Raw genomic sequence first — 26,373 nt, 5'->3', positions numbered from 1 at the left:
TTAAAATGTGAAGATAATGTTAATATAACCATGTTACCAGATCCCACCCCTTATTATTTATCTTATACGTTTATCAAAACTTATAGGTCCATTTTTTCTTCAACCAAGTCCCTCGAGGGAAAAAAAAAATACTCCGTATTTTCCTGTAAGGCCATTTTTTCTTCAACCGACCGATTAAACGGACGTCACGGCTCGTTTTCTAAACATTTTCCCCTCAACTCAGCTTAGCTCGGCGCGTAAATTCTTCCCCTCTTGTTTTTTTTTCTAAACATTTTTTTTTTACATATCTTGAACAACAGTCTATCTCGTAGTCATGGACGACGAGCATCTCCAACCCAAAAAACTCTAAAATTCTAATCAAATCAGTATCGATTTCTCTGGATTGTAAAGAGAAAAACCCTAATTAGTTAGTGATGGATCCAGAACAAACCTTCATACGGGTTCAAGAACGATTCTCACAGATGCTAACACCAAGAATACGAGCTACTCTTGAATATTTCTATTTGATTGTTGCTGTTTTTCTTTTCTGTTTGTTGGTTGTCTTGCACGCCAATTATGTCCAACAGGTACAATTTTAATCTCTATTTCCCAAAAAAAAAAATTTATTTATTTTTTACTTTTAGGTTATTGCACTGAATGAATCATGTAATTGGGGCATCGCCATTAGTAAATAAACTTTTCTTCCATCTTCTTTGATAACTATTGGTTTTGTGAAGTCTTGGAATTCTTATACTTCACCAAGCAATGAGAAACTTTGCACCTTTGACTCACAAATACTGCGCCACTACTATGCCAGACATTCAATTTTGTTATTCTGGAATGATTTTTAGATTCTGAATGCTTGATTTTGTATTTGTGTTTATAGCCTGGCTGTTCAAGTGAGCTTTCTCTTGTTGAAACATCAGATGCACAACTTGTTCACATCAAGGTATGCTTTCTATGCTACATTCTAGTTTTGTTTTACCTATAAAATTCTTCCCATGGCTAGTATTGGATAGGTGAAGTAGCTTATGTAGAAGCTTTGATCAGATCAGGTTTAGGCATTGTTTTTAGAGAAACTAACTTCTCCGATGATATTTTAGCTAGTAAAGGTTATGTTTGGAAAGAAGAGAATTATTAGTGTCTAGAGGTAAACCTAGTGCCTAGCACTGCTTATTCTAGACTTGTTAAATAGATTTTTTTTTTTAACTTATCGGGAATGTTGAAGATGAGTTAGTTGTTCTAGTACATTTCTCCGGTGTTTAATGATTTTTCTTTTTGTGATTTTCTGGAAAATATTGTTATTTTTCCTTCCAGTACTGAACCAGTTGTATATCATTCCACATTTTCTAGCTTAATCATATACTTCTGTTTACAATTGACTCTATGTAAATGCAGAGGCCTAAGAAGACTCCCATTTTTGGTGTTTGTATCTTTGTTTTGCTTCCGGTTTAAAACTGAAATTTTCATATTGACCCTGAAGCACATAAGACCGACACATAAGGCTTAGTCATTTCTTTCTCAAAATGATAGTAACGCATAGAAGCTGTTGGTATCTCCCCTTCAAATCACTGACACTTAAATCATCATGGTGTGATTCACCCAAGTCACATGCTTTAATTTAAACATTGGATCTGTTTTATGGAGTTATGATATTATTCTCCTTTGAGAAGAGCTTCTTTCCCATATAGGTGTGTTGAGTAACTTTTTAAATCAAGGGAACGCAACATAAAGGTGGAAATATATCAAGATCATCACGGTTGCTGCCTTGCTGGTGATAAATGATTGATTACCGGGAGATAAACTGTGGCGGGGATCTTTCTAAAGAAGTCAAGATACTTTCACAGAAGATTCTTACTAGGGCACCTTAGTTATATATGATTGTCCTTATGAAGTACATGATGTTTGGTAGAGCAACAGGGGCCTGATTAAGATTATTGGACATACTTTTGATGAAACGAAAGACTGAGTCATCAGCCGGATAATACAAGCCTAGCCCTACGAGTAGAAATAGAATAAACCACTAGTTCTGAGTCGAAATGACTTTCTGTGTTTTTTGTGTTAATATATCGTTTCAGCTGTCTATGCAATGCTGCTGCGTGTAATTCTATTTCATAAAACGGGTAAAATAACTTAGTTGAAGTCCACATTCATAGGACAAATGCTGTCTAAGAAATTAATTTTCTGTGAATCTCTAGTGTCTATTCTTGTACTTTAATCGTATGATTTCCTAGCTAAATTATCATAGAAATGATAAGAATACTTCCAAAATTTTCCTCTTCTCTTACAGATAACCAGCATTGGGTTACTGAGTGCATCTGAATCGAATGAATTTGAAGAATTAGATCCTCAACTGTCGACAGATAACTTGGAAGTTCAAAACGTAAATGGAGACGGATTAATGTCTTTGGGTGCAAAGTTTTGGTCACACTGGATAGGGTCAGGAGCTAGGAGAAGTAGATTAGTGTTAAAATCTTGGAAGACAGACGGCGAATATGTAGCATCTCAAGGTGATAGCTCAGTTGACTCTGGTAGCAGATCTAAGACAGATGTTGATGAGATGGATATAAAGGTTGATGCCGAAGATCCAGACCACAGTCTGCCTGTGTCTGCCATGGAGTCCTTTAAATCTGTAATAATGCGCCTCTGTGGGAAATGGCATAGGCGTTTCTCTTCCTTGTGGGTAAATGTAAAACATCTCTTGTGGAGCATCAGCCAGTTAAGGGTAACTAAAAACACGACACTTCTTTTTAGTTTGCATGTTGCACTATTCTGCTACTTGCTAAACAGCTTCCCAGTTATTATCTTGAGCTGTCAATTGCATAGCATGTTAGCTCTACATCTATTTTTGAAAATCCAAAGTTGGTTTGCAGGTGTTTGATATTGTTTTTAAAGAAACTGAAAATGCAGTCTATTTAGGATATAAAGTTACCTAGGACACAAAGTTGTACTTTATTGAGACTCACCAAGTTGAACAAAATTTGAATCACTAATGTTTGCAGTGAGAACAACAAAATTCTTTCTTCTAATTAAAGTCTTTGGTGCAGAGTGTTGCAGGAACAAACATGCCTATAGATGTCCCCAAGTGGTTGCATACGTTTCACTTGGATAAGATTAACTCATTTGCAGGTAATCTCCATCCCTTTTAAGTTATTTAACTATCAAAATGTATTTTTAGCATTCTTTTGTTTTATTTACGTATCATAATTAGTTAATTACTTATTCAGTCAGTTGCACTTGCGAGTTATACCCTACTTGACTAGAAGTGATTATTATTGGATGTCTTACGTTGAACCTACAGCGCGCCTGAATTGCTGGGACTTCTTTAGTGTTCACTGAACTTCTAATCCAGATGATTTGACTTCATAGATGAACTTAGTGGTCGAAGTTTAACAATTCACTGGGAATTACATTTTTTCTGCTCTGGAGTTTTCTTTAATGATTTTCTTCAACTGTTAAAAAAATCTATTGGTGGCCAAATGCTAAACATATTGTTTGGATCACAGAAAATAACAATCTCCCTTAAATCGCTGGACTAATTTTGAGTTTTTTTGGCTCCCTCATTAACCTTTTTTATTTTCATTTTTTGATATTTGAATAAATTATTTTAAAAAGGGAAATCACAAGTTGATGGTCAGGATACCCAACTTTCTATTTTTGCATTGCTTAATGTGATTTCTTTTTTGCCTTGGCTGTCACTTCATGTTCTATGCAATGTGTTATATACTTTGTTTATTTCTCACTTCTAGTAACTGGGCCACATTTTGGCCTCACCGTTTAGGTTTGTAAGTGTTTACAGTTAACTTCTCTGATTTTGATGCTATCCATTTAAGAATCCAATATATATATTTCGCAATTCGCAGTAAGGGCATATGTAATAAAAGACTCTCTGGTCTTGCCGCTTATATCTTGGTTATTTTTAATCTTGATTGCCTTTTCTCTATCTTGGATGGCTGAGTTGCACACTTCTGCTGCTTTTCACAGTTCAATGGCTTGAGAAGAGAGGGAAATCTTTTGAGCCTACTTATTTGTATACCGTGGAGAAGGTAATCACCTCATACTTTTACTAGGAAAAATATAAAAATGATATGTTGTACACGTTTCCACCTTGTCAACACTACTACATATTTAGCTTTGTTTCGCAGGGTTATTTCTTGCTGTCTGAAGATGCTAAATCTCGAAGCAACATACGCACTGTTAACATTAGCATTTCTGCTCGACATTCTTGCCTTGGAAACAGGTTCCTAATTCTTTATATCTCTTTAAATTATCATAGTTTGTCCGACTTGTGTGATCTTTATTTTCTGTAGCAGTATAGTGATCATTTCACAGTTACTTCTAGGGGAAGTCCATGCATTAACTAAATATATGAAAAAAAAAAAAAAAATCACCAAGCTTGTAACTTTTAGCTACGGATAGCTGTGGAGTCCATTTTAATTTTCGACTAAAACTATTATTTTTTTTATTTTTATATAATTTAAATTAACAATTTAAGGTGTCTCTGCCCGTGAACCTATAGAGCGAGAAAAACGATGTAATTAGTTAACAAAAAAAAAAAGAACTCTAACAAATACATTGGGACCTCACCTGAAACAGGGGAATCACCAAACCTACATTTTTTTGTTGTCATTCTATCTCTAACCTTTGATAGTGTGGCACCACATATACCTTCAACCATTATTCAATCATGTCGAGTTTTGAGAAATGTACTGAGTGCCATTAATAATTTAATGGATAATTTAAAGTTACTGAAGAAATTACAAGAAAATGAGAAACAGTTAAAACTATTGAGACAACCTCAAGAAGCAAGATATCAAGCTGAACGTTGGCACAGAACATGACATTCAGAATAAAATCGTATTTTAGGATTGAAGCTTCACTTTGAATCTACCTTTACTCTGTTGATGATTTACTTCTGAAAATTTTGGCACATTGTAATATTTTGATGTTTTGTGGTAATGCTTGTTGTTACTGTTTTGAAAACAGCTTCTGTGCGTCTCATCTCCATTGTTGGAACTCTTTTTATCTTACAGGTCCAATAACTTCTCATAAAAAGACCCGTTGGATATATCATGTATAAATTTTGATAAACAATTAATTGAGTTCTTCTGAGCAAGGAAGTATAAAATCATCACAGAATATTCATTAAGCATTTTTTACAGGTGGCAGCAACTTATCATCAACAGATTTGTCGGATATGATACAATTTTAATGAATAGTTTGTTGAGCTCTCCTGGTCAAGGTAATAACATTTTACTTCCAGTCTGAAATCCTTTGGTAATGCTATGAGTAATTTTTTTTTTTATATATAATTTATTCTTTCTAATTAGGATGTTTTTCATATCCTATTAATATCTTCTTGATAAAATGTGAAAGCTATCGTTTATCTGAACTTGTTCATATGGGGATAGGTACAGCCGGTCATGCAGTGGCTTGATCTGTGCAGCAAAAGGGGATGAAATTTTCGTATTTTGTGCACCTTTGTTTGTTTGGTACATGAGTCACCTTAGAAGAATTTATAGAAGACTCAAATTGATAATTAGTTAAATAGTAATTCTTGTTATTTAAGATTAGAACCCACCTTATCTTGCCTTTTGAATTGGGAAGACCCTAGTTTTCTTTGGTCCACTGTAATGTATATCCTGTTAAGATCGTTGTTCCTAGTTTTTGTTTTGTGCTACAGTAGTGTGATATTGTCGTATCTTTTTTTGGCTGCAATGTTGTGTTCTTACAAATGTCATCAATAAGGAGACATAATACCAGATCATAATTATTTTCCTTAGAGGATTATGTTAATAAAGTTTATTATGCATGCAATTGTCTTGGTTGCTCATTGCTTGATGCATTTGGTATTCCATGCAGGTTATTTGTACAACTATCAGACGAAGGAATTCTATGATCTTAGTTATGCACACCAAGTAACCGAAGGTTCTACCAAATTCGGAGGTTTGTCTTCTGAATTCACTTCTTACTATACTAAGAAACTCATATATTCTGGTGAAGTTTTTTTGGCATTTCTGTGGGTTAGTGTGTGAAGGGAAGTCCAGTAGCACAGCTGTTGGCTAGGTTGTAAAATAAAAAATTCAAGATTTTTCATTTTTGCTCCTTGTACGTGTTGAACACAGACATGATACTTATACAAGAACCAAAAACCTCTCATGCTAATACTTAGAAAAGTAACCTTCTGAACCATTAAAACTCAAAATATAGGATCCCTCAACTCTACGTCAGTATGTAATGCATGTCAACACCTTGTCCCATGTGTAGATCTTCTTCCATTCCTAATTAGATTTTTTAGCCATAATGTGGCTCCTAGAATATCTTGCGTTGCACAGTTCATATTCTGCAATCTTTTCATATAAGGCTTACAAGCAACGATAGCAGTAATGCAGAGTATACACGTATGTGAACATGATTTATTACACACTTGGTAATGTAATAAACTGTATCTGGATAAAAAAAAGCTGGCAATTAAATACAACATTCTGTTATGTATTTATGTTATTATTATTATTATTATTTCATTTTTTTTACGGGGAGTACATAAAATATGCCTGAAACAAATTTAAAGCATCTTCCATCATTAAAATATTTCTCAACATTCTTGCTCGTGGATTTTTTGGGAGTAAATCAACTTTGTAAAGTAAAAAGTTAGTGTAAAAGCATAAATGTCAACTGTAAAGCATGCAAGACGTAATAAAAATATCACACTACTACACAAGGTATGGAGAGTAGCAATTGTTCCATTTTAAATCATTCAAAATAAATCCCTCCAATGTACTAAGATACTTAAAGCCATTAACGAAATTAAGAAGTGTACTGTAATGTTTATATATAAATGATATAGTTACATGGGATGTTACTTTTGTTGGTCTCTTCTCCATCCAGACTATCTCGTAACTAAGTGCGGTGTGCTCATTATGTCGCTCTTTGTCTTCTTCACAACGACGATGTCAGTGTCATTTACGCTGAGGGAAACCCAGACTCGGATGCTGAAGTTCACAGGTACAGCTGCACTCTGTCTTTACTTATACATGTATCTGCTTATGTGGTCCTTGGAGACCATACTTTTTTCCTGTCCTATTGAGTCTGGTCTCAGTATGTAGTATACTAGAAATTTTGAATTGCATATTTGACTCCCAACTTCCTTCGTCATTTAAATTTACCACAGTGCAGCTTCAACACCATGCCCGACATCAACTCCCGACTTTCCAGTTGATCTTTGTGCATGTAATTGAGTCGCTGGTCTTTGTTCCGGTAAATATATGTTTGTTATCTTGTTATTCTGCTTATGTTAATGTCATCACCGGTGTTGCTAGTATTTTTGATATGTAGAGCCCATATTTTCCTGTACTTCTTCTCCTGCTCTTATTTTAAAATTGACTCTGCAGATTATGATCGGCATCCTCTTTTTCCTGTTCGAGTTTTACGATGATCAACTCCTGGCTTTCATGGTCTTAATTCTTGTCTGGTTATGTGAATTATTTACACTGATCAGGTATCTCTCTCTCTCTCTCTCTCACACACACACACACACACGCACAAACACATAGATGAGATATGTAGTTTCCTTTACCAGCAAACTTAAGTCGGATACTCCCATTATAGCATCTAGCCATTTTAATTGGCAACTTTTCCTTTTCCTTTTTTGTTATTCACCAAAGGGGGTAACTTGTCAAGTATAAGACGATCACAAAGTTGATTAATATTGAGTCTGCGTCTGAGCTAGCATTATTAGTCCTTTCTGTGAAACCTTTTTACGTCCATATATTTTCAAATTCACATACATGGTTTTACTTTTGCAGTGTTCGCACACCCATATCAATGAAGTTCTTCCCGCGTTTCTTCTTGCTCTACTTCCTAGTGTTTCACATTTATTTCTTTTCTTATACATATGGTATGCTTCTCCCGTTCCTCATCAGTAAATAGTTCTTTTACATATATTAAATTTAATTGTCTGAGGTCAATTTCATTGCCCACGAGTAATTGAACGTTATGTTTTCTTAGGTTTTTCATACTTGGCCTTCGCAACTACTGCAGTGTTCATGCAGCACCTTATATTGTACTTCTGGAACCGCTTTGAGGTAAATTTGACTAAAATGCATAACCTGAAACTATGTAGTGTCGAATTGGAAGTAGCCTAAATGCCTAATTGCTTGATTTATGCTCCTGGTGCTTTTGAACCTTCATCGTTATCTTTCCATTATTAGGTCCCTGCTCTGCAAAGATTTATACAGAACAGACGAACTCATTTCCAGCAGCAACCAAACATACACATTACCTCATCGACAATCCTTGCTTCAACGCTTCACATAGCGAGATTAAACATGAGGAACCCAGTTCCAGTCCCACTTCATGTCAATAATCAGCATTCTACCGAGCATGGGCAGAGATCTGATTCTACTGCAGTTCCTACTCCTGTAACTGTCCCTGCTGGGATCCCACCAAATGACATTCGTACTGGTGCATCAGAATCCTTTCGCGGACTTAATGAAAGACCCAACAATTCACAGTTGCAGTCACAGGAACCACCACCTCCAACTTCAGGAGCTGCTAATCCTAGCTCGTTGAATCCAATCAGTTCTCTGTTGTTGGGTATCCTCGGAGGTGCTTCTTCAGAAAGCTTGAGCTCGTTCCGTTCCCTTTTCAGAGATGTAAGAGATAATCAAGGCCAAGTGTACCCAGATTCTCCTCGGCAACAAGAGATTAACACCTCATCCACACCCACTGTTGCACCTGCAAGGCTGAATTCTTCCACAGGAACCACAGTAGATCAATGAAACGTTGCGGTGGAAGAAAATTGGTGTTGCATTCTTTTGATACGTTATGTGCATTCACTGGCGCTCTATACTGCAGAAATTTCTGAGGATGACGAAAATGTAATTTTCCGAGTGTAGCGTATGAACTTTATTTAGTTCCCAAATTTGGGTGCAGCAAAAATTACACATGTCAAGATACATTTGTATGTAAATAACTTAGTATATAAAAACTTTCTAAGAAACCTTTATTTTCAGTTTTCAATTCTTATAAAACATAAACACCTAATCTCATCAAAGTCACATTTATGGTTTTTGTTATTCATATTGCTGCAGCTGTTGTTAAATCTCCACTCATAATTGCACAGGAAAAAAAGGAGAGAAGCATATAACGGAGGAGTAGGACAACTTCAAGAAAGGAAATCGGGTTCATATTATTTTATTATGATAATCTTTAGACTACATGAAAATAGTTGAAGTAGAGCCAAATTGAACTGAACGATGTGAAACGTACATGATTGATCTATAGTTAAGAAATGTATGCTAAAAGTTCCTCATGACGCTCATATTCAGCCATTTCATTCTTACCAAAGATAACTGTTGCTTCAATTCCATCTCCTGAACTAGTATCCTTCAACCAAACAAGATTCTTCAGAGGTGCAGTACAAGCACCTACCCATGTTGGCTTTCCCCATCCAAAGTCTGCTTCATATATTGGAAATCTACACCAACTACTGAAGTTTAGCTTCACTGTTTGACCCCTTAACCTATTTTCTCCGTCCGTCTCCATGGCACTTAAGCCGGTATCCGAACTTTGCAGTTCTCTTACATAGTCACTGTTGATTTTCTTAAAGGAATCCTTGATTTTTCCCACCAAATCGAGATCTCGTGTGGCAGTGCACTCGTCATTCATCACAACGCATATTGCACGCGACATGGTATACATATTCCCAAAAGAGTTTGTTGGCAACGATGGAACCATCCTGGTCCTCATATTTACTGCATGTGCCGCCTCGTAATCGCTTACTGCAGCAGATCCCTTGTTTTTGGCTTGATCTATATCTATGAAACACCTCCATATAAGAGCCGACAGGGCCTCAATACGAGTTGGCTGGCACTGTTCTACAGCATCACTGGATTCTTCACGGATTATGCCTTTTGCCTTGAGTTCAGCTATTTTGGAAGCCCCAAACACGAGACTCTTAGCAACTAATACTTCATCTGTCACAAGTAAGGTTGGGGGAGTAGAACCTGGTAAGTCTTTCCCTGCAAAAAGAGATTGCAATTCAAAAGTTGGACCTTTTATTTGCCGACAATGATCATTACTAGAAATACCGCGCGCAACAGTAGCCCAATCGTTGATGAAAGCCATGATTGAAGATCCATCAGCTAGCTTGTGAGAGATGCACAGACCAATCACTATGCCGCCACAATTGTCGAAAACATTTACTTGGACGGACAGGGGCCTATTCATCATCGATGATATGTCAGGGGGATATGGATCGCATGGAAGTAATTCTCGCACTCGGGCATAGAATCAGGGTATTGGATGAGCTGAGAGAGTTGGCAATTGCTTACTTTGGTTTCGAAGTAGTCAACGCCATCATCGTTGCAGTCTACGTACCTATTATCAATAACCTTACCAGCCAACGGATAGAATTTGGTTAAGGTTTCAGCTAACGATTTCTTAATTACTCTACAACGATCATCTATTTCACGGCTCTCCCTTTTGCTGTTGTCGTTGCAGTAGTAAAGAAGGAGAGAAACATAAAATGAAGGAGCAAGCTGATCAAGAAAGGATAGTTTGAAGGACTTTAGGTGAGATGGAGTTGGGCATGAAGGTTTGATGTTTTCTTTTAAAACTAATTCAACTTTCATGATCCCATTCATCATCAAGATGACCTTGAACAACAATCAGCTTAGTTCTGGAGAGTCATAGCAGATTCATGTACCAGAGGGGCAGAGAGCATATTCCTCTGGTAAAACCAATACTAATAATTAAGAAAAAGTTGGTGTCACAATTAGGTACGAGATGTGGAAAAAAACTGTAATTTACAAGTAAATTATTCTAGCATGATCCTTCAAGGAGTGGAAAAGACAAGAACTTTCATGAGTAAAATATTTTGGATAATGACATTGAATGAAACCATTGGCCAATCTCGCCAAGTGCTGGCAGAGGCAAAAAAGAGAAGAAGAAAACTTTGTCATACAGTGGGATCGGGTTATCTCACTAGTCACCACAGCCAAAGAGAGAGGACTTGAACAAAAATTATATTTCTGACTGTTCCATTTGAATGCGTAAAAAGAAAATAGAAATATTAGCATTTCTTGCAGTTCTACCAAAAGAAAGGATGACGACAGACTACCAAGCTGAACTCCCAAATTATTAATTGTCATCATAATCAGGAGAATATAAAAATAAAAAATAAATTATTAATTGTCATCATAATCAGGAGAATATAAAAATAAAAAATTCTTCTCTCCAGATGCCGAAGTTTCTAGGATTGCAGTTTTATAAACTACAGTATGCCTGAAATCAGCTCTACAAAATTATTCTTCGATGTTGAGTTAGTGGGTGAGAACTCGTTCAACTTACGGGAAATTTGTGCGTCACGACATTTTTATCATACATCATGCCTGCACAGAAGTCCATCACTTCACTCCATCACTGCGACACCCCCGATCGCTTTGAGTTTCTCTATAATACCGTCAGCCTCCTCCTTGGTAACTCCTTGCTTCATTATAACAGGCGCCTTCTCCACCAGTTCCTTAGCCTCCTTTAATCCTAGACTAGTAAATGCTCTAACCTCTTTGATAACCTTGATCTTTGAGGCCGCATCGAATTTCTCAAGCTTAACATCGAATGCTGTTTTCTCTGCCTTCTTCTCTTCTACCTTTGCAGGCCCAGCAGAAGCCCCGCCTTGAGAACCAAGGCCCGTACATTCTGAGTCAATTCGTTGCATTTTAGGATGATGTAGCTTGTTTCTTAAAGTGGGACCAACCTGTGCGAGTTCTTCGGGAGGTAAGGCAGCCATACGTTCAGCAAGCTGAATGATCTTGTCAGATGGTGGGGGTCTAGGGCCATATGGATCATAGGAAGTTGGGTATCTATAAAGCTTTGGCGGATCCTTTGGATCTCTGGGAACGTACTTATGGATGAAACGACATTGCGGCAGACCAACTTTTTCCAGGAGAGTGGGAGGGATACGAGTAGTTCGGAGAAATGGAATGAGCTTCATCATAATAAATAAGGGGAAAACAACTTTTCATGAGATGCAGGCAGCGATTCTCACTCCCTTTCCCCGCAAATACAATAGGCTATATATGTAACACCTTTTGCCTACAAATTCAGAGAAACCAGGACATGTCATGCAATTGTATACAAAAATATCCTCTAACCTTTTTACTTTCTAAAGGTAAATATATTTAATACACCTGAAATATGAGGACCAATGAGGAAAAAATAAAGGCTAAACTCAGAAACAAGTTTAGAAATGCACACACAATTAGAATTTGTACCATAACATTGCATATGCTGATAGGTAAGTCAAGCAGTGAGTCACTATGGTAATAAATAGCGTCCAAGGTATTGTTTTTTACCTGTAAGCTCAATACCTCTTTTACGCACTAAACTCCATACTCCTGTTCCTGAAGAAAATCAAAAAAGTTCATCAAAAAAATGGCTAAATACCAGATCAAACAGTGAAAATTTCATTCGCAGTTTCACACAACGTATAATTAGCCAAAGTTCAATGATCTGGTAATAGGTGTCATAGTCAAGTTATATGCCGAAGTTTGAAACAGAATCAAGTGAACAGTATGAGAAATATTGTTTCTTCTTTTTTCAACAAACTGAAAAGAGGCAGAAATTCGTTTGGCTGGTGTATGGAGTAACTCATCCGACTCCTCCGGCACATCTCAAGTCCTTAACACAATGTCAAAAATATTCAAACTCCTGTGCAGGTGCCTTAAAGGTAAAGCTAGCTAGCTGAAATGTGGCATCCAAAATCATAACACACCTAGTCAAAGATAGAACTGAAATGTGGCATACAACCATTAAACACTATATACTGATGATGAACTGACCTGCACTTGCAATAACGCGATATGAGACGCCAACTCCGTGATTTTCTTTGAACCGAAGAGACGACTGAACCAAATGAATGCATATACACAATTGAAACAGAAATAAGTAAATCAGATACAATTAGAGTAGTCCACCAAAATGTAGTCCATAAAACCAATAAGAAATTATACCGAAAAACACTGAATTCTTCCTCCAAATTTACTTTTTACTAATTCTGATAATGGTTAGGATCACATATACATTGTTTCACGAGCACATAAACATCCAATCTAAACAACCAGATCGAATTAAAAAACATAATACCAAAGGGTATTCCGTGGATGGTTGGATCAACTCCTTGGTTTATATACAAAAAATAAAAAGTAGAATTTCACATAAAAATTGCAATTTATCAACACTCGTGACCAAAAAAAAATCACCGACGAACAAGAGCCATAATCATCTTCCATAACATTTCAACGAGGAAGAGGATCCAATAAAACATAAATAGACGGAGACGGAGAGAAAGAGGACATTACCTGTGAAGATGGATTATTTCTGCTGACATGAAAAGAAAACACAAGAAAAGGTTTGATCTTTAAGTGAGTTCTACTACTAATATATTGAGGTTCTTGGGAGGAAATGAAGGAAATTCTAAGAGAGATTTTAACAAACAGAAGAAGGGCATCCAAATATGTAACTAAATCCCTAACCAGAAACTTTAGTTTGATAATCACTAATCATAACTTTGAGATATATTGTAATTCAATTAACATACTCCAATCAGCAATTTGAATCAAAGACGACGAATTTACTGGTAGGAAAGTTGTGTACCTCTAAATGAATTTAATGGAGGAAATGCTCAGAAACTCCTTTGGCGGTTGTGGAATGAACGGTGCAGCAGCTCGTGCTGGTGCTGTTGAGAGATTGAAATTTAAGACTGTCCCCAGAGTAGATCCTGCATCTAAATGATTCGCAGTCTAAGTGAAAGAACGGTTTTTTTATTTTAATTGCTAAAAAATTTGGTGTTTAAAACCCTAAAAACCCAAGGCGAGTTTTTAAACGTGAAACGCTGGAGTTATTCTCGGGATTGGTGTCTATGCTGAGATATAGAATGTAGCGTAAGGGTGTAGCACAGGCGTGGTTGAAGGAAATTTTCGGGGTGAGAGCTGTTCCCATGGACTCAACACCAAAAAGACGTACAAACAAACATGAAAAATGGATGTACAAACCAACAAATGTGTTGGTTTGTTCATTGAGATGGATGATCAAGCGCGCGCTTGATGTAGAAACGGGCGAGCGTGGAAAGACCGAAAGTTGGAAGGAAAATCTCGGGTGTTGAAAAAAAAAACGCTGACGCGTATTCCTCCCTCGCCCAGTACAATTTTAGATTTCCAACAATTACTTTACTATTTTTTTATTCCCTTTATCCCTTTTTATCTTACTTTATCCTATTTTATTTCACCAAATATATTATTTTATATTTTATCTTTATCCTATAAAATATTTTATATTAAAAAGAAATATTAGTGGGACCTTGGAAAACCAAATCTGTTCATTTTGCTCCACTTTTTCATAGTGGAAAGCACAGATTGTTCATCCACGTGGCTCAACAAAAAAAAGATTTTTGTTCATTGCCATAGAAATTGCTCTTATGGTATGTAAACTTAAGTTAGGAAAGTTAGATGACGGTGTCTTTTGGAGTATTTCCCAAGTTTTAGGTTTCCTAATCCTAGAGGATTCTCACGGTATGCTACCCTATATAAGGAGGTGCAAAAACAGAAAAGAGCATAAGCTTGTGTAGGTTTTGTGAGAGAGGAGGTAATCTTTCGGTGTGACGGTTAAAGGCGGTGTAACGAAAAGGCACCTCGAGGCTCTGGTTGTATCGGAGAACAGGCGCTCCGTACTTGATCCGGATTGAAGTTGGTGCAGCTTGAACCTCCCAGTCAATCTTGTTTTTTGTGTGAGTTTGTTGATTTCTTGCTTGTTTGTGTGATTTTTCTGCCGACTTTATTTTTTTGTGAAGTTTGTTGATTTTCTGTCTTATTATTTGTGTGAGTTTTTTTTTCTTTCTTTTTTAAAAATAACTTTTCATATAAGAAGAGCTTTATCACCTATAATTCCAGGTCTTTAGGCATTTGTTTTTTCTCTAATTTTTGTATTTTTACTGGTACTTGATTTCTGAGTTATCTATTTGTCAGAATAGAGATTTAGTAGATTGATCACCTCGTACCATACTATTTTTAACAACAACGGCTAGATTTCATCGTGGAGATTTGGTTGAAGTAAGTAGTAAACAAAAGCGGTTATTAGGCTCATATATTGAAGCAACAATAATTAAACAAACCGAGCAGAATGAGTTTTTAGTTGAATTCAAAATTTTATATGAAAACAATGAGAAGCATTTGTTGAGAGAGATCGTTCAAGCTGCTAAAATTTATTAAGGCTTCATATTTCAATATTTACGACCAAGTCGATGTTAACGATAAAGACGGATGGCGGGTTGGCAGAATTACTAAAAAAGATCCAATTCGAATCAAACATACCGGTGAAGATTGTTCAATATACTCTGTTTATTTTTCTTCCACTGGAGAAGAAATTGCATACCGAAAGTCGAAGATGAGGGTTCATCAAGAATGGGTAAATGGAAAGTGGATTCGCACTACAAAATTTTGTAGAAGGAATTATACTTACGGTTAAACTTGACCTGAGTCGGGAATATCAAGATTTTAGAGGTACTTTTGTCGTCTCACTCGTATTTCCAAGATTTTAGACGAATCTTGGATTTTTAATTACTAGTTTAGGTATTTTAGTACTAAGAATGATAAGGTTAGGAAGATTTGGATTCTCAACTTTGTCGGCTACTGTCATCTACCACTATAGACTCGTCTTTCATAAAAGCGCACTTTGTAACAATTTTATTTCACAAAATCACTTTGTAACAAACTTGCGGAAAAAAGAAAATTGTCGGCAGTAGCCAAGAACGGTAGCCTCAGTTAAGATTGCTTCTTTTTCTTTCTTTCACAAAAGTACTTTGTAATAATTTTTCGTTCATAAAAGCACTGTTACAAATTTGCGACAATTTTTTTGAAAAAAAAAGTTGTTGGCGAAGAACGGTTTAGGGGCTCATGTAAGGACCCTCAAGCTCGTCAACGTTATTAGACCGACCAAGAGTCGATCTAGAGATGATCAAGAGATGATCAAGAGATGAATTATCCGCTAATGACTCGATTAGTTAACATAGCTTCTAATTAATAATTTAGATACGAAATTAGTATCATTAAATAGGTCTCGAAAAGTTATGCGAAATGGACTACTCGAACGCATCATTCTGATACCATACGAAGAAGATATCATCAGATTAGTTGAAGCGCGAAAATCACCAAAGCCGAATCGAAGAGAAAATCATTTCTCATTTTCTTCTTCTTTCTTCTTCCCGTCTGTTCTTCTTCTTCTTTTTTATATTAAATTCGAATTCAGAGTTTTATGCTTGTTTGTATGAGCGATTCATCAGAAGCTTGGTTAATTATTGGTTTAACGAAGGTAGTGGTGTTTATGAAGCCGATTGATTCCTAGAAGAAGATAAAAAGGGGGCAAGTGAAATTAGGGTTTGTGATTTTGATTGTGGTTCTGAAGATGAAGATAAGATATAGTCTAGATGAAGAATCACGGGTTGGTGTTTAATTGAAGTTTTGAAGTGGATTCAATAATGAATCGAAGAATTAGGGTTTCTGAGATTTGTTGAAGTTATGATGGGTGATGATTAAGGATAAACTAAAGGATGGGTGTTGGAGGTTATGATGTGAACATGAAATTTATAATATCAATTTGAAGATTTGACTCAAAGAAGAACAATAATTGAGAAATCAGTAGTTAGGGTTTGAAGTTGTGAAATTAAAAGTTCATTTGAGGATGATGATTAGAAACAATTGATGAGGCTAGAGTTCAACTCTGTTAATAAGATAGTGATATGGATGAATATTGATTGGGTTGATGACATGTTGCTGAATTGAGTCAAGGTGAAGAGGATTTTGATTTCCGTTGCTTCAACAAGGTTAAGTTGAGGTAATTGTTCTTCTTAAATTGAACTTGTAGATTTTTGTTCTCTTTTGCTGGTTTTTATGATTGTTGATGAAGTTGAGAATTGAAATGGTTATGAGATAGATATGTGGTTGAGATTATGGCCTGAGTTAGAATGATACAGGGAATGGTTGAAGTCCTTTAGATGAATATTGTTTAGGTTGTAGCAAAGAAGTTATATTGAGGTATGTTGTGCAGTCATGATGAATGGGATGAATTTGTGTTGATTGGGATATGAAGTAGATGTTATTTAAACTGAATTACAAGGTTTAATATGAGTTTGATTTGGATTGCAATGCTGGAAGTGTGGTGAATGAATAATCTAATTTAAAAGTAGTTATGGGATTATGTTAAGTGACAGATGCAACTAATGGAACTGGGTTACTGAACTAGAAACAATTGCAGGGGTTAGGTACAGTTTGAATTGAAGCAGTAGTTAATAGAGTTTGTTGGTTAAAGTGTTGTTATGGCAGAGGCCTTAGTGAAAGCCTGCATTTGTAAAACTGATGTAGATATGGTGTTGTTGAGTTGATTGTGTGTTTGTGAAGCTGTAGAATACGTTAGCCGTCTTGATAAGCTTTTTGTTCAGTCTGAACTTAGACTGATGTATTATTGTTTGTGTTCACATCATGATTGTACATTGTGTCTTGTGTTTGTGTATTAGTGTCCTTGGCCTGTCCAGTGGCTCAGGCCAGAATCCTTTCTGTCTAGTCAGATGCCTGACTGAATCTGAATTACCTGACTCAACTATCTGACTGAGTTGACTCATTGACCAGACTTGACTCAGTGGACCTTGACCATTTGACTCAGTTGACCAATCGACTAGGACCTTGGCCTTGACATTGTATGTTGACTGTTAATTGACCCATTGAACGTTGCGACTGACAGTTGACTCAGATGGACCAGACCTTTTGTTAACGGGCCGGTTTGATGGGCCAGATCAGAGTAAGCCCGCGGGTCATGTGCTTGGGGTTAGGGGCAGTTTTCTTAATTAGATGTTTTGGACTCCTTGTGGTTCGAATTAGCCTTCGGTTGCTTCTTCAAAGTTGTAGAACTTCTTAAGGCTTATCTAATAAACTATATAATCAACCTAATTGAACTAGTAAACCTGTATATGTGCTAAAGATAGATAATGAAAAGGTGTAGAACCATAAATGGGCTTAGAACCATTACTTAGCCTATACCTAGAAAAGTGTATGAGATTATGTTATAAGCCTTGTATGAGCCTTTTGGCTAATCTATTAGAGTGCTTGTGTGATTAACAGTTAGTCATTATTAACAACGATCGATCCAAATGACGAACCATTAGATTGTGGATCTCGAGGTAGGCGAGGCTTGTCATCAAAAGAGGTGGGAATAGATAACGAACTCTTTTGTATTCATTATTGTTTTACAAATCTATATTTGTGAAATCCATGCATATCTTTGTTACTATATGATATGTGTATGCATGTATTATATGTGTGTAATACAAACTAGTTTCCTTTTCTATTCTGGGATGGGATTGGATCTTTATAAACAACTAATATATGTGTTTTGGGGGTATTTACTTGTTTTCAAAATGTGATTCTTTCCATTGACTGGAAAGAGGTTACAATCTTTATATATTGTTAGCATGAAAGGGAGAAGGTTTCCTTTTGATTGGTATCAGATGTGTGCCCTAAACTTTATATCTAATTTAAGCAAATATATAGGTGCGGTATAGCATGCAATATTATATAGGCTTGTACATGCGCAATATATTCCCTATTTATGTACAGGCAACTCATGTCTCACACATAGATGTTTACTGTTCTTTTAAATTACTTTGAAAAGCTATTATATTATGTTTTGGTATTTGGAGTGAATGATGAATCTTATTTGATTGTTGAATTTGATTTCCGAGAGGTATAAGGCTCTTCGTGATTAAGTTCTTCTGTTGGATATAATAGTATCACCATTAGATCTCTTTGGATACTTGTTATGTAGAGTGAGCGTACATTGAGGTATTTGTAAGGACCAAATCTTATCTGACCACGAGGTCGAAAATCTCAGGGCTCTTTAATGATCATTGAAGAATCCGCAAGAATCACCCTTGCTACTCCAAAGGAATACTGAAAAAGCGGGGCCCTAACAACCACACCCAATATTTCGCTTAGCAATCTGTATGGACTAACTCCAATATATTTTCAAGAGAATCAACTAGACAGTCAGACTCAATCTTAAGAAAAGTATATCACAGAGTCGTATCTCAATTTCTCAATTCAATCCGCAATCAAACAAATAGGAATTTGCGAGCCCGATTGAATATAAGAAATAAATTGGACGATATCAAAAACCAATATCCAAGTGTCAATCAATTAAATCAACAACAAAAGTTTAAATTCACAATAGATTGAAATTATGCACAACCTATGATATTTCAATTATATAAACAAATATAATGCGGAAAAGAAATAACACGGACACCAGAAGTTTTGTTAACGAGGAAACTGAAAATGCAGAAAACCCCCCGGGACCTAGTCCATATTTGAGCACCACACTGTATTAAGCCGCTACAGACACTAGCCTACTCCAAGTTAACTTCGGACTGGAACGTAGTTGATCCCTAACCAATCTCACACTGATCAAGGTGTAGCTGCTCTCCTTACGTCTCTGAATCCCAGCAGGACTCTACACACTTGATTCCCTTAGATGATCTCACCCACAACTAAGAGTTGCTACGACCCAAAGTCGAAGACTTTATAAACCTATCTGTCTCACACATAAAAGTCTATTGAATATGTAGCGCCCCCTAAGCTAGCAGCTGACTAATCCAAGAGATTAACTAAATAAAGAGGCACTACGAATCTAATTCAAATACTTAAACATTCAACTAAGAAATATGCTACAAAACTTATCCCAAAACTAACCCCGCTCAGAATATATATACATGAACTTCTCTCAAATGATACATATACAATAGTCAATTGGTTTACAGATACAATAAACAACATAATAAACATAACAAAAGTTAACTAATTAACGGAGTCAACACTTGTGGCTTTCGCTGCGCAACTATGATCTGTCTCTGAAAACTGAAAGTGGGAATAATTAACATTTAACTTCTAAGTAATCATAAAAAAGATTAAGAATAACAATAATGTTTTTCTCAGACATTGAATAGTGACCAAGTCACTGAGATACACAAACACGAATATGGACAAGCTCTTTCTTCAAACAATGTATACTATGGTTGTGCAATTTCGAACTCGCAAATCCACACCTAATCGTATGTATGGATGTCGACAATTCCGAACTCACAAACTGTCGACCGATATAAGCATAAAAGCTGAATTCATGTAGATATAAATGTGAAAGAGCATATCCTCACAGAAGTACACAAACATGTATATGAACAAACTCCTTCTTCAAATAATGTATACTATGGTTGTGCAATTCTGAACTCGCAAATCCGCACCTAATCGTAAATATGGATGTCGACAATTCCGAACTCGCAAACTGTCGACCAATATATCATAAAAGCTCTAGGTATAAATGTGAAGGAGCGTATCCTATATACCACAAGTGGAAATTCGTATTTCCCATAACAATTCATATGACAAACAAACATTATAAGTCCTTTCCAAACCGTGGAAAGATTCAAAGAATCAACAAAATTATCATAATGCAATTTAAATAAAGCATTGAATGCTTAGACAGACAATGCATGGTTTGTTAAATATAAACTTTTGTAAAAGAAACAACAATGGTTACAAAAGAGTCAAATGTATTCCCACCTCTTTTGATGACAAGCCTCGCATACTTTGAGATCCAAAGTCCACTAGTTCATTCTTTAGATCGATCGTTGTTAATAAAGATTAATTGTTAATCACACAAGCACTCTAAAGATTAGCCAAAAGACTCATACAAGAATCATACAAGTCTATTTAATGTTTCTAAGCCCATTTGTGGTTTAACACATCTTCATTATCCATCTCTTGCATATCTAAATATTTACTAACACCATTAGGTTGTGCCTATAGTCTATTAGCTAAGTCTTATGAATGTCTACAACTTTGTAGAAGAAGCAAAGGTCAATTCGGACCATAAGTGGTCCAAAACATCAATATAAGATAACTAGTCTGAAGCCCAAGTCCACTTAAACAAACCCATTACACAAGGCCTGGCCCAACTGGATCAATCTAACAGTCGCTAACGGTATAAGGGGTCAACTAACAGTCCACGTCCAGTCAAGGTCAAGTCCTTGTCAATGGTCAAACTCGGTCAAGTGATCAAGGTCCACTAAGTTGAGGTACGGCCAACTGAGTTAACAGTAAGATTTAAGGCTAAATCCTTTACACAAGTCAAAGCCCTTGCCCAGGTCAAAAGACACTAGTGCATAATCATTCTGCAGTAAACACTACAATCTGAACTCTAAACAACTTCTTTTTCTTATTTCAATCCTACCAAATTATACAACTTTATTTGAAACATTACAATCATACATTCAATGCATAAAAACTTCATGAATCACTTTAAATTCAAATATAGATTACCTGCAATTGCAGTTTCCAAGCTTTCACTCTTTTCACATACTACTAACTCAACTTCATTGTAACTACTCTGTTATTCATTACTATATAACTTCGACAACAACTCATTGGATCACCAACATAAACACACAGTATCATAGCCTCATCACTGAATAGCTCATTTAAATTCCAGCTGCAATAACACAATATCAACAAATCTGTAATATTCATTCTCTCGGCAACAAACTATACATTTATCCGAACCTAAACCCATTCAATTCAACATTAAAACAATCTTCAACTCAACCAGCCACTACAATTCTCCACCAATTCAACTCACAGCCCCTACAAGCATACCTACACAGACAACTCCCATCTCTGGCCACCAACCTCACTAATCTGCAACTTACATTAACTGTCACTAGTTCCAATCAAACATCTTTTTCACAACTACACTTCTTCATCTCAATCTAGTTCAACCACAATAATTCAGTTCATCGATTACAAACACCAGTCATCCAAAAACCACCACATGTAATCAACTTAACATTCATCTAACTCTTCTCCCCTGTGATTTAGCACAATTCAAACCAAAATATAGCTCAAGCACATACTCAACAAACCCATTTCAATTCTTAAATCATTAAGAGACTTGTAAACTTAATAATGAACTTGAATAGATTTACTAATAAGAACAGTTACCTTCTTCATTGCAGAACCAAACCCTAGTTCTTCATCAGATTCATAAACATCCAGTTAACTTCACCATGTTTACCAATCGACAAATCCACTCCTTAATTCTTATTATTCATCTCTAATCGAAATTCCAGTGAAACCCTAAATCCATGCAACTCTTCGCTGTAATTGAGGAATCAGTTGCTAAGTCTTCAAATCAACGAAATCCTTTATCTTCTTTACAACGTGTTCTGGAACACCCCTCTAATTTCTTCTTCATCAACTTTAATCTTATCTTCAATGAATTACAGAACCCTAATCCCTTCAATCCTTCCCTGTGAACCGAAACAGAACACCCTATTCTTCTTCTTGTTCTCGATATACAAAACCCATCTTCAATTAACTGATTTCATACTCAATTCCATATAATTCCTCAATCAACTTCATCCTTCAGAAAACCCTAACTTCAATTTCCAGCAACAACTCTATCATCTTCTTCTGAAGCTCCAATAATTTCGGCATAGCACATACTCACTCGATCCATCATCTTACTAAGCTTATTACAGATCCACGTACAAAACAAACTCAATTCTGTTGAATCGAGATCGCCAGAAGAGGAGAAGAAAAGTGTGAGAGGAAAGAGAGAAAGAAAGAGATAAGAAGAAAATAGAAATGACTTTCTCTTCGACACGTCGTGATGATAAGCCAACTGAGTTTACTACAACACCCATCGTTGGATAAGGGCAGCCAAGTCGGTTTGTCAATAAATGCCTAATATTCCCTTCATACGCATCCGGTGATATCTTCTTCGTCCAGTGTCCGAATGACGCGTGCGAGTAGTCCAATACGCATAACTTTTCGAGACCTATTCAATGACACTAGTTTCGTATCTAGATCGTTGTTAGATTAATTCCTATTAATTAACGTTCAATTAACCTAATTGAGTTAATATCGGCTAATTCGTCACTTGACTAATCTAATAATGTTGACGAGCTTTAGGATCCTTACAAAATAGATAAATCTGTCTCCCACAGATAAACCTATGAGTTTTGTTCCGTCTTTCGATAAATCAAGGTGAACAAGAACCAATTTATATACCAGACTTATATTCCCGAAGAAAAGCCTAGAAATATCAATCAATTCACAATAATCTTAATCGTATGGTAGTGAAACAAGATATTTTGGAATCACAAACGATGAGACGAAGATGTTTGTAACTACTTTTTATCTTTCCCGTCGGAGATCAAATCTCGAGAAAATATTAGAGAAGATAGTACTCAATCACGATATAAAACAACAAGATCAGAACACGCAACTACTGTGAAAATAGTTGGGTATGGCTTCACAATCCCAATGAAGTCTTTAAGTCGTTAACCTACATGGATTTGGAAAAACCTAAGGTTAAAGGAGAATCGACTCTAATCGCAACTACTATCATACATGAGGTGCGGGGATTAGGTTTCCCAGTTGCTAAAGTTCTCCTTTATATAAACTTAAAATCAGGGTTTGCAATCAATATTACCTTGGTAACAAAGCATTCAATATTCACCGTTAGAGGAAAACCTGATTAGACTCAAGCTAATATCTTTCAACCGTTAGATCGAACTTAGCTTGTTACACACAAATGAAAAATGACTTCATTTAGATAGGAGTAACCGTACCTAAACGTGTGCACCTTTGTTGGTCAACAATAGTTAGCCGAAGTTATCCATATGAACACTTTCATATCAACCTTATTCATCTTAACCATAACTAGTTCAAATGACTCAAATGAAACTAGTTCTAGAGTTGTTCAATTGTTTATATTCTCATAGAAGTATAAAAGACACAATTGAAGCAAAATCGATTTTGATTCACTCGAATCAAGTCATGAACATTATAGAAAAGGTTTGCAAAATATTGCATTCGTTATTATATAAATGTATTAGTTCATGAACAAACCGATTTTAGAACATAACCCACTCAAGTATGCAAACGGGTATGCATACCTAGGTGGACGGATTAAGTTTGGGTTCGCCAGTATGCAAACGGGTACGCGTAGCACCAAACTCAGTCTAGTCCCGGAACTTGGACCTCACTCAGTGTGCGTAATGAGTTCCCGGACCTTGACAAAACCAATCAGTACGCATACGGGTATGCATACCATGGTTCCCGGACTTGGATTACACATATGCAAGTACGCATACTGTGCTTATATCCAATTGTTATAAACTCTTATTTCAACCATTGAAACATTCTCGGAAGATGACAATAGATGTCTCACACAAACTATTAGCTTCAAAGCAATTTTCAAGTGATCGATTGATCAATACGAAATATTCCGAGTCTACATCAAATGGTTGTCTCACATAAATCATGTACGATGTTACCAGGTGATTTTCACATGATCATCTTTTGACTGTTGTCAAGAATATAAGATGAAATTGGTTAAAGCAAAAGCTTACCAACACATATTTTCGAGAAATATGTAAGCGAGTTAAACTCAGCTCGAAATATCAAATGTGTATAATTGAAGTCTATATAGCTGTACGACTTTTGTCTTAAATAGGACATAGAGTAGATAGACTTTTGAGTGATAGATGAGTTCAAGTCTCCATATACCTTTTGTTGATGAAGTTCCACAACTCCCCTTAGTAGTTTTTCGTCTTCAATCGATGAACGTCGTGAAGTCTGATTCTCAACTACACTTTATATCCTAATCTGAGACTTAACTATAAGTAGACTAAAACTCAAGACTTATAGTTTCGGCAAATAAACTTGACAACAAGCTTGAGATAGCAACGCTTGTGAGTTCGACCGAGCAGCGCTCTAACAAATACGTCGATCAACTATTATTTCTGTTTTAAATGTCTGCCGGATGATTGGTTGGTAGAACTTTATATTTCAGTACAACTATTACTTTCAATATGATTTATCTGTTTTTCCACGTTTTATCAGTTTTTAACAAAACCTGCATTATCTTCAAATCATGTTAGTGATTACTTGAAAGTTAGTTGTTATTTCTATTGGACACCTCTTTTAGGGATGATGTGCTCACCCAATTCCCACTTTCAGTTTCAGAGACATATTAAGATGTGCACGTGGCAATGGTCGCTCAAGTTTTGGAGGCTCCGAGGAGTTGAGTCTGATTAGTTAGTTAGCTTATGCTATGTTTATTTTGTGTTTATAATCTATTTGCAAACCGACTCACTATTGAATATGTATCATTTGAGAGGAGTTCATGTAATATATTTCAGAATGGGTTTAGATTTGGTCTGATATTATGTTTAGAACTTCTAATTTAATTCTTAATTAGACGATTTAGATCCTTAGTGCCTCAGATTGTAGTATGATCTCTTGGATTAGTAAGCTTCTATCTTTTGGGGCGCTACAACTCAAGTTCTGAAAAGATGAGATTTTAATTGAATTCAAAAATTCGAGAAGCGTTTGTTGAGGGAAATTGTTCATTCACCTTTGAGTTAGAATTCAAAGAAAACTTATCTAACTGCGTTAGGATTAGTAGTTATCCTAATAACCTATCTAGATTCATATACATCTCATGTAACCAACTACATATGTGCTTGTCCTATCCCCCTTTGTTTGAGATTTGTAATTATCCTGAATAAACACCGAGGATTCATGTCTATCTCGTCCTCTTTTTGTTATGCATATCCACAAAAGATTCATGTATATCTTATTCTCTTTCTGTTAGAATATGTAATTATCTTTAATAACTATCATGATCATGTTAGATGTGTAGTTATCTTAAGTAACTACTAAGATTTGTAATTATCTAAACAATTATAATTCTCATCCTTATAAACAATCCTTGTCAAAATCCTATAACTTTGCTTGTGAGGAGAGATGAAAGAAAAAGTCTAAATATGCATTCGAACCCTTTTCTGACTTCATCTAATGGCTCAGTCACCAATCTTCCGGAAAATTTTTCAAACCAAATGAAAATCTTTTGATCTCTCTAAGATCAAACTTGAAAAACTAGAAATAATCAAAATTGAAGAGAATAATAAGGGAGTCTAAAGTTCTTGGTGATTATGTCGTAGCAAATGAGAGTATGGATAAAAGGAATAATGCTTATTCAAGGTTGTGAAATCGTGAATCGCGGAGCGAATCATTTTTTCAATTTTAAGAATTGAATCGTATATTAAATCGTGAATCAAAGATTCGTGGTTGATTATTAAATTGTCACATCATGCCTATAAATATCATTGAACTAAATAAAACATGCTTAGTTTTAATCTTTAATGCATGAGGAGTATACATAAAAATATATGTTGAGTGTTAACAACAACCAATGATGAGTTGATACAGTGGAGAAGGGTCTACT

The 26,373-nt window shown here is 35.8% G+C and overlaps 3 protein-coding genes and 1 long non-coding RNA gene across 4 annotated transcripts; 1 reads left to right on the top strand and 3 right to left on the bottom strand.

The window, feature by feature from the left end:
- The first annotated feature begins 260 nt into the window (after nt 1-260).
- Nucleotides 261-9,056, top strand: LOC113290010 (membralin-like protein At1g60995). The gene is made up of 14 exons (XM_026539476.1): nt 261-566; nt 866-928; nt 2,270-2,704; nt 3,027-3,108; nt 3,964-4,025; nt 4,125-4,219; nt 5,142-5,221; nt 5,842-5,925; nt 6,868-6,984; nt 7,151-7,236; nt 7,371-7,477; nt 7,785-7,876; nt 7,987-8,063; nt 8,190-9,056. Exons 1-14 carry the CDS (start codon nt 414-416, stop codon nt 8,757-8,759), a joined length of 2,103 nt encoding a protein of 700 aa, XP_026395261.1. The 5' UTR covers nt 261-413; the 3' UTR covers nt 8,760-9,056.
- Nucleotides 9,057-9,264: 208 nt separating this feature from the next.
- Nucleotides 9,265-10,209, bottom strand: LOC113291748 (vinorine synthase-like). Its single transcript, XM_026541244.1, has one exon. It carries the CDS (start codon nt 10,207-10,209, stop codon nt 9,265-9,267), a length of 945 nt encoding a protein of 314 aa, XP_026397029.1.
- Nucleotides 10,210-11,045: 836 nt separating this feature from the next.
- LOC113290011 (50S ribosomal protein L7/L12-like) lies at nt 11,046-13,872 on the bottom strand. The gene is made up of 4 exons (XM_026539477.1): nt 13,636-13,872; nt 12,822-12,885; nt 12,336-12,383; nt 11,046-12,075 (listed from the first exon to the last, which is right to left on the bottom strand). Exon 4 carries the CDS (start codon nt 11,975-11,977, stop codon nt 11,393-11,395), a length of 585 nt encoding a protein of 194 aa, XP_026395262.1. The 5' UTR covers nt 11,978-12,075; nt 12,336-12,383; nt 12,822-12,885; nt 13,636-13,872; the 3' UTR covers nt 11,046-11,392.
- Nucleotides 13,873-21,270: 7,398 nt separating this feature from the next.
- On the bottom strand, nt 21,271-22,714 carry LOC113290009. The gene is made up of 2 exons (XR_003331318.1): nt 22,077-22,714; nt 21,271-21,942 (listed from the first exon to the last, which is right to left on the bottom strand). It is a non-coding gene; the product is annotated as an uncharacterized LOC113290009 (long non-coding RNA).
- Between the last annotated feature and the right edge of the window lie 3,659 nt (nt 22,715-26,373).

This window comes from Papaver somniferum, chromosome 6, assembly GCF_003573695.1.
Source record: "Papaver somniferum cultivar HN1 chromosome 6, ASM357369v1, whole genome shotgun sequence".
NCBI lineage: Eukaryota > Viridiplantae > Streptophyta > Magnoliopsida > Ranunculales > Papaveraceae > Papaver > Papaver somniferum.
The sequence above is the reverse complement of the archived record's forward strand: the minus strand, read 5'-3'. Positions and strand labels throughout refer to the sequence as shown.